Here is a 15,384-nt window from a genome sequence, read left to right on the forward strand (position 1 = left end):
GAGAAATCTTCTCCGTGTTCGAACAAACTATCGTCCAGTACGAGGAGGAGATCGACCGGCAGCGAAAACTGCTTCAAATCAGCTGCAAACCTCAGATCGAGGACAACAACAACAACGCAGGTATGGAGAAATAGGGGTCAAGGGTCAAGGGTCAGCCGTGGGACTCCAAACCTGTGATCCCAGGCGGGCCCACTGGAAGGTTGCAGGTTCTATTCCCCCATCTCTCCGTGTCCACACGTCGATGTGCCTTTGAGCAAAACTCTGGACGCCCAATACATGGACTGGAGTCTGTTGGTGTGTGAATGTGATGAACAGTGGAAAAAAAAGATGTATATATATATATATATATATATATATATATATATATATATATATATATATATGTGTGGGAGTGAGTGTCTTGCTCAAGGACACTTCGGCGTGGGGATATGGGGAGTTGAACCTGCAACCATCCGCCTGAGCTGCAACCGCCCCACTTATTCGTGTGCCTGCTCTAGTGACAAGGCGCAAATATTACTATCCTTTATTATGCATTATGTATTTATTATGTATTATTATTATTATTATTATTATTATTATTATTATTATTATTATTATTATTATTATGATGTTTGTTTTTCTAGATAGATAGATAGTTACTTTATTCATCCCCAAAGGGAAATTGTCTTGTTGCAGCAATCTGGTACATACGATTATTATAAAATACAATAGAATAGTAATAAAAGTAAGAAAATTAAAAAATTAAAATATCTGGGTATAAGACATAAAGTAAAACACAGAATGGAACATGGGCCCTTAGAAATAAGCAGGAGATAAAAGCAAGATAAATAAATAAATAGTAAGGTGCAGTGGCAGAGCCATTAGAAGTAGGTATTATATAATAATAATAACAATAATACAGATAATAACAGTGTGCAATAGTGTATAATACTCGTGTATAGTACTACTAATAGTGGTAGCAATAATATAACAATAACAATATATATGTATATCAGTAATAATAATAATAATAATAATACCAATAGTAATAGTGTACTTGCACATGTATAAATATATGTATATGTACATGCAATATGCCATATGAAATATATGATATAATATAAGTATCAATGTAATTTAGTCCAGGTGGTGATTGAAGCTCCGACGGAGGGAGAACTTCTAGTTATTGTCGTTGTTTCTGGACAATCGCCGCAGTTTTTGGAATCATTGTTGCTTCAACATGAACTTTAGATGGACGGAGCCTTTTATGTGTATTTAGCAAACAGAACCACGTTTTCATCTGGTCTCTGACCTGCAGGCCAGATGTGCGACGCCCCAGATGTCTCGCGGCAACACGTCGGCGCGGACGAGCCGGAGGCGAGCTTCGGCGCGGCGGCGTGGGAAGAAGAAGAAGAAGCGGCGGCGGCGTCGCCGCAGATCAAAGAGGAAGAAGAGGAACCTGAGCCGTCGTACATCAAAGAGGAAGAGGAGGCCGTCGGGCCGCCGGGGCTCGGCGGCGGCCGGGGGAGGGGGAGGGGGCGTCTCCCGGACGCCTTCGCCGCGGTGCCTTCGCCGGACGGCGAGCCGTTCGCCGCCCGCGACCCCGCCGCCGGCCTAAGCCCCGCCCCCGCCAGGCGGGGCCGCGGCCCCGGGCCGGCCGCCGACGCGGGTCGTCACGGCGACGGCGAGCGCGGCTCCCCCGCGTCCGACGGCCTCAAGCCGCTCTCCTGCGAGACGTGCGGCGAGGGTTTCCGCAAGCAGTGCCAGTTGATGCGCCACCTCAGGACCCACACGGGTGAGAAGCCGTACGCCTGCGAGGTCTGCGGCAAAAAGTTCAGTCGGCAGGACAGCCTGCTGGTGCACATGAGGACCCACACGGGTGAGAAGCCGTACTGCTGCCAGACGTGCGGCAAGAGTTTCCGGCAGCACAGCACGCTGTCGGTCCACATGAGGACCCACACGGCTGAGAAGCCGTACTCCTGCGAGGTCTGCGGGAAAACGTTCGGCGTGCACAGCATCATGATGTGCCACATGAAGACCCACCTGGGTGAGAAGCCGTATTCCTGCGAGCTGTGCGGGAAGAGCAACACGTCCCACTTCAACCTGCTGGTGCACATGAGGACCCACACGGGTGAGAAGCCGTACTCCTGCGAGATGTGCGGCAAAAGCTTCAGCCAGCACAGCACTCTGTTGGTGCACATGCGGACTCACACGGGTGAGAAGCCGTACTCCTGCGAGATGTGTGGCAAAAGCTTCAGTCTCCACTGCACCCTGGTGCGCCACATGAGGACCCACACGGGTGAGAAGCCGTACTCCTGCGGAACGTGCGGCAAGAGCTTCAGTCGGCACGGCATCTTGTTGCATCACCTGAAACTTCACACGGGTGAAACGTCACACGCGTACGACACGCAAATGACGTAGCGTCTCACAGGAGTGAAAGCGGAGAGACAGAAGTTTGTTTTCAACTTTGTGACAAAGTGGTTTGAAGACGTCCCGTTGAAAATCCTCACCTGTGTGAACGAGGAAGCATCATTTTCATTCTCGTTCATTGGATTCAGTGTTTTTAATTCGATCGTCCTCCGGTGGAGAAACGGCTTTTATTTTTAACTCGTTTGCAACGATTTCAAGTGAAAACGGAAAAAACCTCCGTCGGCCAGTGAAAATGCAACTTTAACAAAAAAAAAAAAAAAAAAAAACAGATCACAAGATGGAACTTTTTGAAAACGCTGCGTTGCTGCATAGGCGGCGTGAAAACGACGCTTCGTTTTCACTGTTTCTGCCGTTGCCTTGTTAACGAACGTCGTTTTCAAAACGTTGTCGTGTGAACGCAGAACTCAAAAACGGTGGATTTATTTATTTTATTTTTTTTTTCTTGAAACGATTTCATGCAAACGAAGCCTCTGGCGTCGCGTCTGTAGAAAATCTCCCCGGCCTCTCGTCCACCAACATTAAACGATAAGTACGGAGCCTCTCGTCGCTCTGCATCGACTTCCTGTCCAACTTGGAATTGATTTTTTATTAAAATTTTGCCTGTTGCTTTTAAAGCCAAACTTTACCACCTGACATATTTTGTAAAATATGTTAAAAGATCTTGTATGAGCAGATGTCACATTTGAAGAAGTGGAAATTAAAGGTTGAGTTGAATCCAATGGGATTTGTTATTCAGTGTTTGTTTTATTTACTGAGCATGAATGAGTCGTAATCTCGCTTTTCACTCTTTTTACTCTACATAAGGGAGAAAAATCAACCTTTGGCTGACATGAAACACGTTCCTGCTGAATGTTTGACACCTTTTATGGAGGACATGTCTGAAGTGTGGCTGGAAACTGATGACGTTCATCAAATACACGTCGTCCAGTTCGACAACAGGTTTATTTGGAACGATAGTTTTCTTCTCAGTATGAGTAAAAAGAGCTGCAGAACCATGGGAGAGATTTTAACCTGAACAAACTCGTGGTGCTCAGCTGTATGGGACATATTAAATATAAATACATTATGGGGATATTACATTATGGGGATGTATTGGGAACATGACGGTGCCAGAGGTAATAAAGGCAATAACATTCTGAAGCATTTATCAAGAATTAATCCAGAGACGTGGAGCGTTACAGGCACTAACGAGACCAGTTCTCTTATTTACCTTGTTTTTTTTTTTTTTATTTATTCATCTGATACTTTTAATCTGGTCCAAAACATTGAATTAAAGATGCACGTGCCTACGTTTATAGTTTTTCTTAATTTATTTAACAAGTAGTTATGGAATATATTCCAAATACAGATTACAGTTATATGATTTTTTTTTTATTATTGTATTTAAATATAATTATTCCCTTTGACGTTATAAACACTTTTGTTGAAATTAAGTATTTTTCATTAAATAAACATCTAATTTAATGGGGATTAATTTGCTGCTTGTATTGAAATAGCAACAATTGATTTGGACTTAATTGAGAACATTAACTTTTATAATATGTTTTATTTTATGTGTATTGTAATTTATGTAATTGCTATATATCCTAAAGGCAGGGGTTTAGTGTATTTAGTGTAGGTGGGGTTAATCCAGAGCCTCAGGTTTGCCCTTTGACCTTTGTCCTACTTTCAGCATACATTACCCATAAAGCCACATTTCTCACAGGGACTGAAATCTTACTTTAATCACAGAAACGTGAACAATTTTCTTCGTTTACGGAGTTTCGTCCTCTGATTATACGGTTGTAAAAACGAGGACGCGCTATAACAGCCCCTAAATTATGAGATATTAACGTTTCGGGAGACGCGTTGATGAAGACTACATTACCCAGGATGCATTGCGCGACTTTCACGTCCGGGGTTGTTGGCAATCAGAAGGAGAAAGGTGGGATAAATCTTTGAATTTTGTGATTGTTTCCACATTGTGCGGGTAGTAAGTCACGTAAAAGTGTTTCAACAAGCCTCGCGGGGCGGATTCGTGTATTTAAATGGAAGGAGGCCGTCGGTCGTGCAGTTTTAACGGCGAACAGGATGTGAATGGCTGATAGTGCAGCTCAAACATCAAACTATTCACCTTCTGGTCCCTTTTTAATTCACAAAGTCTGACTCTTTTACACTATGTTGGATTTAAAGAGTCTCTCGCAGCTCAGTTTGTCTCTGAACTGGAAGCGAGCGACGCTAAATCCTCACGTTGTGTGTGTTTATGGTCGTTTCTGATCATGTTGTGTGTCTTTATGGTTATTTATCGTGTTGTGTGTGTTTATAGTTGTTTATCATAATGTTGTGTGTGTTTATGGTTGTCTATCATGATGTGTGTTTTTATAACTGAGGTCAAGTGAAGCGCACGGCCGCTTGTCAATGACCGCAGTGCGCGACGTCCGCTAACTGAATTCAAAATAAAAGCTCCAATCACATCGCCATAAAAACCTCGAAAACGCTTGTAAATAATGAGCTAAGCAAATATTTATGAAAAGTTAATTCAAAATAAAGCTGCAAGCAGCGTTGAACGGATCCTCGCATCCGCTTGATTTTGATTGAGATAAACTAAACCAGTGTTTTTCAACCACTGGTGTTTCCTCCAGATCGTCAGGTGAGCCGGAAATGATCCAATTTCAAATTTTTTTCTAAAAAAACCTTTGCTCTCACAGCGACAGTGTGTTGCAGAGTAATCGTGTATAAATACTCTTCACCACTAGAGGGCAGCACAGAACTTTGCCGGTGAAATGTAAAGTGACAGACGTCAGTGTGGTTCATCTCCACCTCCTGCTACCATCTTGTATCAAAGTACTGTGTCAGTGACAGTGATGGAGAAGTTTTTGAAAAGGAAGAATGTGAACCAGGATCTCAGCTCTTCATCCATCAGGTCCAGGTTTCACACTGACGGAGGCACTATTAAAAAAAGTCCTTTATTTCTGGATTTACTGGATTCCTGTTGTTAAAACTTTGATGAGAAAGACTTTATATTGTTAATAGAGGCTACAGAGTTTCACATTTTAACATTTTCAGGTGGTGGTGGTGTGACTCCAGAGTTTTCCAAAGAAAAAAGTTAGCCTTGACTCAAAAATGTTGAAAAAAAATATAATTGCTCGTGTTGTGTCAGTTCTGTGGGTGTGGGTGTAGACTGGAGCGCCACGATGCCCCTGGAGGTCAAGTGGCCGTTCCCACAATGCCCTGCTCTGGCCTGGAGGATCTCCAGCTCGCTGATCATGGGCATGGTGGGCTCCTACTCCTACTTCTGGACCAGTGAGTTCACACATTCATCTTTTTACAATCTCCTGTGCAAATCTCTTTCTTTCTTGAAAACCTCCTAGTGGCAATGTGGTGGAATTACACCGTCGTACTAAAAACCCACTGGGTTCGGGAAATTCTTCTCTCGGGGGGGGGGGGACTTCTCCTGCTCCGGGCCGTTCGCCCCTCCAGCTGCAGAGGAAAACCAACGTTCTGCTGGTTTTTCCCCCTCAGAGTACATGAACGGCCTGACGGTCCACAACCAGGAGGTGCTACTGAACCTCATTGACCAGCGGCCCTCGGACACGCCCCTCATCACGCTGTCCAATCACCAGTCCTGCATGGACGACCCGCATATCTGGGGTAAGGAGCCCCCCCCCCCCCCCCCCCCCCCACCTGAGTCAAATCTGGCAACCCTGGCGTCCACGGTTGTGACCTTTGACCTTCTTTGCCGCCCGCCCCCTCCAGGTGTGCTGAGGCTCGGGCAGGTGTGGACCTTCAACAAGATGCGCTGGTGAGTTTGGTCCGTCGGTGTGTGTCCCCCCGCCCCTCCCCTCCCCCGCTGACGGCCGTTGTCTGGTTAACGTGGTGATTCTGGATCAGGACTCCGGCGGCGTCGGACATCTGCTTCACCAGAGAGCTGCACTCCAGGTTCTTCAGCCGGGGGAAGTGTGTCCCCGTCTGCAGAGGTGGGCCCTCTGCTATCTCGTTTAAAAAGGATCTGAAAACATGTTTATTTAGCAGCTTTTGGTTGATGGGTTTTTCACGAGTGTCACTTCAATTTTACACATGTATATACATTTTATATTGTTTGTTTTTAACCTTTTCTCCTGTACAGCACTTTGTGATTTTTATCTGTGAAAAGTGCTTTATAAATACATTTTACTGACTTCCTTACTTTTTGTTTCAGGCGACGGCGTTTATCAGAAGGGGATGGACTTCATTCTGGAGAAGCTGAACAGAGGGGAGTGGGTGCACATCTTCCCGGAAGGTAAGACCTCTGCGTCTCTTGGTCCTCACTGTGGAAACAAGTCGAAATGTCACAGCTCCTAAAGGCTGTAGACCCCTTGTCCTGGTCCTGGAGGGATGCATCGCTTTCCAATTTGTTGTTTAAAGGAGTCATCGTGGGGAAACCCCCCCCCCCCCCCCCCCCCCCCGTTTTCCTTGTTAAAAACCTGATTCTTGGCGTTGGACCTCAGCGGAAACTGAAAAATCTGGACTTTGAAAGCAGATCAGTTTTTTTTTTTTCCTTTTGGGCTCTTTGTTCAAACCACAACGGCCCACAAGGGGGCGCACCACAAAACGGGTTTTGATTGGCGTCGACACGGGAGGCTGATGTCGTAAACCGCCTCTCGTAACCTTAGCCGCTACGGCTAGCCGCGAACGGGTCCAGGATAAACGTTGAACCATGTGATTCAGTTCAAACCTCCATTGCTCTGCGCACTGGATGCTTGGAGACACTCCACCCTCCATCGCTATGCTGTCACTATGCTATTGCTATGCTAATCGCTATGCTATCGCTACGCTATCGCTATGCTAATCGCTACTCCATCACCATGACTGACAGTTCCTGTGGCCAATCGACTCGCTTAACATCTGTACCAGTCAGAATCTCGCCTGTTCTCGCTAGTTTTGGTATGAAAACAGTCCAAGTTTGAGTTTGGGTTTTTTTTCGTAATAAATTTTTAGAATTGATTAGAAAACAATTTAAGGGAGACTCGGTACGCGTTTCCAGAATCTCTCCACGTTGCAGGGTTTTCAACAAGATGTGTTTTCAGTGAGTCTAAACGCTATTATTGTGGAAATGGGTGCCAGTAGCCCCACGGAAGTTTTTTTTTTTTTTTTTTCCCCACTTGAAACGCCTGCTGTGTAAACGGACGTCTCCTGACGGGGAACAGGGACGTTTAAAGACGCTCCAGCCAGAGGCGGGATGTGTTGGTGTGGAGGAAGACGTAAATATTCACTTTGTTCAGAAGGATTCAGCAGATTTTTACGTTCGTGTTCTACTTTTGCTTCCAGCCGACTCTTCCGGGCCGCCGTGGTATAAAATCACCAGGGACACACCAGCAGAGACTCTTCAGGAAAAATGTCTTTAAAAAAAAACAACAACAACAAAAAACGTCTTGTGTCAAAAATCCTTTTTAGTAAATCCTTTTTTTATTCTTCTTTTAACAGGCAAAGTGAACATGACTGAGGAGTTCATACGTTTGAAATGGGGTGAGGCGTGTGTGTGTGTGCGTGTGTGTGTGTGTGTGTGTACATGTGTGTGTGCGTGCGTGCGTGTGTGTGTGTGTGTGTGTGTGTGTGACCACTCTGCTTTGTGTTGGAAGGTGTCGGTCGGCTCATAGCAGAATGTTCCCTGAACCCTGTGATACTGCCTCTGTGGCACGTAGGTCGGTACACACACACACACACACACACACACACACACACACACACACACACACACACACACACACACACACACACACACACACACAGTGTTCAACCATTAAAATATTGAATATTCTCAATGACAGAATACGAAACATGGTTGTGATTTTTTAATTAAATCTGAAATATTTAATTTTCTTAAAAGCCTCACATTTTCTACCAAGTCGACTTTCCGGGTGTTTTAATATCCCAGGAGGAAACGTGACGCTTCTTGACCTTTGACCTCTGACCTCTGACCTCTGCTCCAGGTCTGAGTGACGTCCTGCCTAACGCCAAGCCCTACGTCCCGCGGGCCGGAAAGGTAGAACCAGAACAGCCATGAGACGCTGTTGGTGCCGCTCTCTACTGCTCTCTGTTGCTCTGTGCTGCTCTCTACTGCTCTCTACTGCCCTGTGCTGCTCTCTACTGCCCTGTGCCACTCTCTACTGCTCTCTGCCGCTCTCTACTGCTCTGTGCTGCTCTCTACTGCTCTGTGCTGCTCTCTACTGCTCTCTACTGCTCTGTGCTGCTCTCTACTGCTCTGTGCTGCTCTCTACTGCTCTCTACTGCCCTGTGCTGCTCTCTACTGCCCTGTGCCACTCTCTACTGCTCTCTGCCGCTCTCTACTGCTCTGTGTTGCTCTCTACTGCTCTGTGCTGCTCTCTACTGCTCTCTACTGCCCTGTGCTGCTCTCTACTTCTCTACTGCTCTGTGCTGTTCTCTACTGCTCTCTACTGCTCTGTGCTGCTCTCTACTGCTCTCTACTGCCCTGTGCTGCTCTCTACTTCTCTACTGCTCTGTGCTGCTCTCTACTGCTCTCTACTGCTCTGTGCTGTTCTCTACTTCTCTACTGCTCTGTGCTGTTCTCTACTGCTCTGTGCTGCTCTCTACTGCTCTGTGTTGCTCTCTACTGCTCTGTACTGCTCTCTACTGCTCTGTGCTGCTCTCTACTGCTCTGTGCTGCTCTCACTGGGTTTTGTCCCTCAGAGGATCACGGTCCTGGTGGGGAAACCCTTCAGCGTCAGAGATCTGCTGGAGTCGCTGCGAGCGGAGAACAAGAGCCAGGTGAGCGGTGGCGGTTTAGCGAGTCCTCCGACGAGCCGCCGGATGAAGCGACGAATCAGCGGATCTCTCCGTTGTGTGTTGACGAGTCGCTCCGTTGACGCTCTCCCGCAGGTGGAGATGAGGAAGACGTTGACGGACTTCATCCAGGGGGAGTTCCGGAGTCTGAAGGCTCAGGCTGAAGCTCTGCATGGACAGGTACAGACCAGATCCTGAACCCCCGAGCCGGTCCGGACCACCCACACTCCTCCAGGACCCCCCCCCCGAGGGTAGATCCTCCTCATCCTGGACCTCAATACCTCATCACCATCCTGGGCCTCAATACCTCATCACCATCCTGGACCTCAATACCTCATCCTCATCCTGGACCTCGTCCGATGCAGTGGAAGGTCTCGTGTCGTTCAGCTGATGTGCAGAACAGACGTCATGTCGTCTTGACTCCTCGGGACCCTCGGTGCTGTGGGGGGGGTGGGGGGGGGACCGGACCTCGTCCCCCCAGCTTCCTGCTGGAGAGCCGACAGGAAGCTGAAACTCCAGGAAGACTCTGACCAGAGTTTCAGAGGTCCAACATCTACCAGTGTTTCAGGAATCAGGTGACGGGGGAGACGGACGGTCCCGACGCTCAGCGGGACCGCGTGTCCCCGCTCAACCATCCAGACAGGAAGTGGTAGTCCCTCAAGGCTTCAGCAGCGTCTCCGCCGTCCTACACGGGACACGGCAGAACCCACCGCAGAGAGGTTACAATGTAGGCGGGTTGTGAACGGCGCAGGAATGTGACGTCATTACATATACATACATATACATATATACATACATACATATATATTGCGGGAGTGTCGATTGTGACGTAAATCACTGACCAATCAGCAGACGGCCGCGTTCGGCTCGTCCTTACTAGGGTGACAAAAAAAATAATCGTAGCACCTTTGGTACCGTTCTTTTGGAAACCATCTTGTGTCACAGGAGAACCTGAACCGTCCCGTCCCCTCCCATCCCGCCCAGCCCCGTCCCGTCCCGTCCCACCCCGTCCCGTCCCCTCCCATCCCGTCCTGTCCCCTCCCGTCCCGTCCCGTCCCCGCCCAGCCCCGTCCCGTCCCGTCCCGTCCCCTCCCGTCCCACCCCGTCCCGTCCCGTCCCGTGCAGCGGAAAGAGTTGCCCAAAAAAATCCCCATGAATCAGAGTTTTATACATTTTAACACCTGCAGTACAGATTAACTCAAAATTGACGTGTCTGTTGTCGCTTGTTTACTATTTCCTGTGCTTGAAGAATATTTCATATCTGATCATATTCTAAACAAACGGCATTAATCAGGTGACCTGCACCGACGAGGAATAATACATCCATTTGCCAAATGCAAAGATGCATACGTCAAAATTTTCGTTAACGTCGTCAACGTTAACAATCTCGTGCCAAAACCATTTTTTGTTCCCGTGTTTTCTTTGATCGCAGCAATTTGAGCTCCTTGAAATCTCAAGGATTACGACTTTAATGTCTCATTCAAGCGATGAACGTTACGTAAGACTTCAGTGCAACTCGTTTTACACGCTGGGCTGCAGCATTGACTCGCTGGCTGAAGCTTTGTCTTTGCGTCGGAATCGTTTTCTCTGATGTTCGACTCTCCGCCGCCGGGTGTCGTCTGACGGACCAGGCTGCAGCGAGGATCCTTGGCTTGTACGCTTCTGTGTTTTTACTACAACTTGATTCATTTTCTTTAGAAATATTATAAACTGCCTTTTTAAATTGAACTGAATTAATTTTGCAAATTTGATAACCCCTGATAGCTTTTCTTTTTGTACCCTATAAAAGTATAATCTGTAACTTTGAGGTAATCCCACTACTTTTCTCAAGGTGGCAGCAGCGAGCAACTGAACTTTATAAGTTGCAAGAAATTTGACTGAATAGAGGAACAATATTATTGCTGCTCTTTTATGACAATACTGGATGATTGTATCTAAGAGAATTTAGGTACAAATTTCTTTCGGTTCTTGTTTCTGCTCTCGGACCGACTGAGGAAGAAAGTGAGTCACTGCACCACCTGGTGGTACCAACTGGTATCACAAGACTGACGCGTGCCGTGGATGAATCCTGGGCATTTCTCTCCGCCAGAACTCATTTTCACTGAAAATATTCCATAGCGGACTTTCACACTTTGTCCCGGCGTGTCCCTCGTCCACTGGGGTTTCGTCTCTCGTCAGTCACTGCTGTTGATGCGTCTCCTTCACCTTATTCTGTCTCGGAGATCCGAGGCTTTTCGAAGCAGGAGGCGGACCTGTTTGACCACGTGGCCTTACTGTGACTGCCGCTCCTTCCTGTTTTATGTGAATGCCAATAAAGAGTGTGAGTTTTTCAAAACGTTGTTCTTCCTGTTTTCCCCCGGAGCCTGATGAGCCGATCCAGACCTGGAAAGGTCTTCAATCAAGGGAAAACAACACTGCCGTCTCCATGGAGACGGAGCCCGAGTATCTCCAGAAACTCTGGAGTTTCTCTGTGTTTTTCACAGAGTTTCTGGAGATACTCGGGCTGCGTCTCCATGGAGACGGCAGAAACTCTGGTCCTAGTCCTCGCGATGATGTCATGACTCGCAGTCCTTAATCTCCTGGAGTTTGTAGTTTTATTTTGACAGTCACTTTAATGACAATCCAACTTGGTCGTCGGTCCACGAGAACATCCGTGTTTACCATTAATGTTTCGAGCTCATTGTTCTCTGCTATGTGTGTAGTTTCATTACTACAATTAACAGCAGCACCACCTAGTGGACCGACACGCTAGCTGCATCACTTCTGCCGTTGCCATGCAAAAGAGCATCGTTTTCAAAATGCTGCTGTGTAAACATGAAAGTTTTCTGAAAAGAAAATGCAAAAATTATGTATTTTCATTCAAAACGTAGTGAAAATGGGGCCTGATTCTTTCTGGTCTTAACCACAGATGAAGCAAGAAGTTTTTCTATTTTTCCAAGGAAAGTTTCCCCAAAATGTGTCTCAAAAAACACATTAGCAATAAATAAATGTCAAATTTACGTTTCTTGCTAAACAGAAAGAAGGTTTGAAAAATATTTGACGACAACTGATGAGGAATAGTTACAACACTGATGGGAAAATACATATATTATTGAAACTACATCGTTTTAATGCAAAATAAAAACATTTACCAGAATATGCAAGACTATATACTAAAAATGATTTCATAAGTGAAATGATAAATTGTAAAAAAGTAAAATATATGCAAAATATTTATTTAGAAATAAATATATTAAAACTTTTTAAGTAGAATTAACCCTTTACGTGACAATATCTGGGTTTTTTTTAGGCATTTCTTCCTCCAAATCATTATTTAATTGTTCAATATATGGCGCATATATATATTGGTGACGTCACCTGCGAGCGTCGTCTTCATCCCTCGCGCGTCGTGACGTCACCGCCCGTCCTGTCAGAGACGGTGAAGATGGCGTCGCCCCGGACTCTGCAGCGGAGCGTCCCCGCCTCGCTGGCCCTGCTCCTCGGCCTGCTGAGCGCCTCACTCCCGGTGCGGAGCGACGAGCAGGTGCCGCTGATCCTGTGGAGCAGCGGAGGGTGAGTGGCGGCCTGCCGGGCCTCCGAGGCGGGCTGACGGGGGAGCTGGCGGCCCGGGGTGGGTGGGGGGGGGGGAGGGGGTGGAGGCGGTGGTCCTCTGACGGTCAGCGGGATGGAGAGCGCGGTTAACGGGCTAACGGGGATTTAGTGGCTGAAAATAAAACCCGCAGTGTTAAATGTGTTAATTTAATGTTCCTGTTGGTGAAACCGGAAAGCGGAACGTGAGAATATCGATGAGAATCTGACGGCGGAGGACGTCAGGTGGATTCCCACCTGTTTACTGAGGCTGGACGGACGGGAGCCGACTAATGTCTGGATTATAGGCTGATTATCAACATACATTTCCGTTTATATACAGTCTAATATCTGGATTATATATTAATTCATACGGTCTTAATCTGAATCCTCAATATACATTTAAACACAGTCCAATATATAATATTGGACTGTTTAAATAATATATATTATATATTATATTATGTTATATATATATATATATATAATCCGGACTAACGTGCACATTATCAGTATATATTAATCCTTGTGCATATCTGAATTTTCAATATATGTATGCATTTATATACAGATCAATATCTGGATTCAATGGCGGATTATATACATGTATACATATATTTATATATATATAATCCGCATACACATATATGTATGTATATACATATGTCTATTATCTGGTTTGAAACAACCTATTCATAGGGAGGATTATTAATGTACATTTGTTTTATATATTAGTATATTTAATCAATGTGGATTATATCATGTGTATCAACATGCTCAATGTAAGGATCCATATGAAGAAGGAGAAAATTGTGAGCAACGGGGGAAAAAAGCCTTAAAATGTAATAAATATTGTTGAATTGATCTATAAAGCTGATGAGATGTGAACCCCCCCTCCAGGACCTCCGGACCCCCACAGTCCCCCCCCACAGCGGGTCACATCGTGGAGCAGCAGCAGCTCTCCTCCTACCTGGAGAACGCTCTGGAGGCTGGACCAAGAAACGTGTTGCTGTTCCTCCAGGACAAGGTGCCGAACAGCCGAACAGCCGAACAGACGTTCATGTCTCCGTTTCACCCAAAACACAAAACCACTGAATTCTGTGTTTTCTTACTGAATCAAATCTGGCCATTTTTCTCCGTTATTGTTTTTCCTGTTTAATTTCTCGCTCACTGTGAACTTGCTGATTGTTTTTTTTCCCCTTTAGTTTCATTTAATCTTTCAATTCTGAGATATTTATGCTTTTAGTGCAAGGGTGTCAAACATGAGGCCCGGGGGCCAGAACCGGCCCCCCAGAGGATCTAATCCGGCCGCCTTTTTAAAAAAAAATTTTTAAAGTATAAATATGAAAACTGACAGATTCGGATCTAAAAACACTAGATTGGAAAAAAAAAAATGACATTCAAAGCCGCCCTTGGTCAGAATTTGACCCCCGACATTAATGCACCTGTGGAGGTCACATGATGCAACACCTTTCACAATAAAACAACAAGTCCAACTTATGTGAAGTGATACTTTAGACACGTAAAGTCAAAACAATTTCCAGATGATGACAAATTGTTTTAATCCTGAATAAAAAATACGATATCCAGATACAGGTGACTGAGGGTTTTTTGTTTTTTTTTGCAAATATAATATCTGATTGACTTTAATATGTAAATTTCACAATAGAATGGTGAATCCTTGCTGTTACAAAAGGATCAAAAGAAGGAAATCTCTGCAGTTTAATATGTTGTGTTTGACTTGTTGGGCCTCCAGAGGTCAGGTTAGGTTGATGTGGCCCCTCAACTGAAATCAGATTGATGCCCCTGCTCTAATGTGTGTGTGTTGGTTGACCCCTGTGTGTGTTGGTTGACCCCTGTGCTGTGCTGCAGCTGAGCGTGGAGGACTTCACCATGTACGGAGGAGCGTTCGGGAACAAGCAGGACAGCGTCTTCCCCAACCTGGAGGTGAGATCTAGTGGAAGTGGCTACAGAGACCATACTCATCCTTTATTTAGACGACTAAAAAACACTGAAATGTAAAGTTTTAGTGGAGTAGAACCTTCTACAAAAACCCTGTTTAAAGCTCATCTGGAAAGTTTACCAAACAAATTGCAAAAACAGATTCTAAGCTTCTGAGTCCATTGGTGTGTTTAAGAAACGTGTTAAATTGTCAACGTTACAGAAATACGACACTGCGGAGCCGCAGATCAACCTTATTTATAAAACTCCTCTTAAAACCCATTTTTATTCTTTGGCTTTTACCTCAGCGTGAGACTCTGCTCTGGTTTTAGTGCCTTTGTTTTTTTTTATTGTTTTAACTTTTTATGTTTTGTTTATTGTTTTACCATCTGATTGTTTTTATTGCTTTAACTTTTTTTTATTGTTTTAATGTTTTTATTTTGCCTCTTATATTTTTATTTCAATGTACAGCACTTTGTCTCTGCTACGGCTGCTTAAAGCTTTATAAATAAAGTTGAGTTATTTATTTATTTTGTGTTTGATGTCTTGGAAAAAGACGCTGCATGTGACGGCTCAAACGAACTGGAACTGTAAATGATTTAGTGTTGATAAGGGGCAGACGTTATAAGTTTGACTTCTTTCTGCTCCTTTTCATATGAAACGCTGCTGTTGCGTCGTTTTAAATGAATGAAATAAATAATAAAATGA

At 45.3% G+C, this 15,384-nt stretch overlaps 2 protein-coding genes across 2 annotated transcripts in view; both read left to right on the plus strand.

The window, feature by feature from the left end:
- The first annotated feature begins 4,319 nt into the window (after nucleotides 1-4,319).
- tafazzin (tafazzin, phospholipid-lysophospholipid transacylase) lies at nucleotides 4,320-9,450 on the plus strand. Its single transcript, XM_080497520.1, has 11 exons — nucleotides 4,320-4,333; nucleotides 5,549-5,691; nucleotides 5,911-6,039; nucleotides 6,145-6,190; nucleotides 6,280-6,365; nucleotides 6,587-6,667; nucleotides 7,852-7,893; nucleotides 8,007-8,069; nucleotides 8,358-8,410; nucleotides 9,076-9,153; nucleotides 9,265-9,450. The coding sequence occupies exons 2-11, from the start codon at nucleotides 5,583-5,585 to the stop codon at nucleotides 9,364-9,366; spliced, it is 789 nt and encodes a 262-aa protein (XP_080353646.1). The 5' UTR covers nucleotides 4,320-4,333; nucleotides 5,549-5,582; the 3' UTR covers nucleotides 9,367-9,450.
- A 3,137-nt stretch (nucleotides 9,451-12,587) lies between these two features.
- atp6ap1a (ATPase H+ transporting accessory protein 1a) overlaps nucleotides 12,588-15,384 on the plus strand; it is a 9,955-nt gene continuing 7,158 nt past the window's right edge. The window contains exons 1-3 of the mRNA XM_080497510.1: nucleotides 12,588-12,720; nucleotides 13,636-13,762; nucleotides 14,608-14,682. Of these exons, the coding sequence (XP_080353636.1) occupies nucleotides 12,593-12,720; nucleotides 13,636-13,762; nucleotides 14,608-14,682 (330 nt within the window). The 5' untranslated portion in view covers nucleotides 12,588-12,592. The remainder of the gene's footprint in view (nucleotides 12,721-13,635; nucleotides 13,763-14,607; nucleotides 14,683-15,384) is intronic.

This window comes from Blennius ocellaris, assembly GCF_963422515.1.
Source record: "Blennius ocellaris genome assembly, chromosome: 5".
NCBI classification, from domain to species: domain Eukaryota; kingdom Metazoa; phylum Chordata; class Actinopteri; order Blenniiformes; family Blenniidae; genus Blennius; species Blennius ocellaris.

Bases quoted from the DNA above. Each gene is read 5' to 3' on its own strand.
- tafazzin (XM_080497520.1), top strand. From the start codon at position 5,583: ATGCCCCTGGAGGTCAAGTGGCCGTTCCCACAATGCCCTGCTCTGGCC. The intron at 6,191-6,279 runs GTGAGTTTGGTC...ATTCTGGATCAG, and splicing joins ACCTTCAACAAGATGCGCTG to GACTCCGGCGGCGTCGGACA. The intron at 7,894-8,006 runs GTGAGGCGTGTG...TTGTGTTGGAAG, and splicing joins GTTCATACGTTTGAAATGGG to GTGTCGGTCGGCTCATAGCA.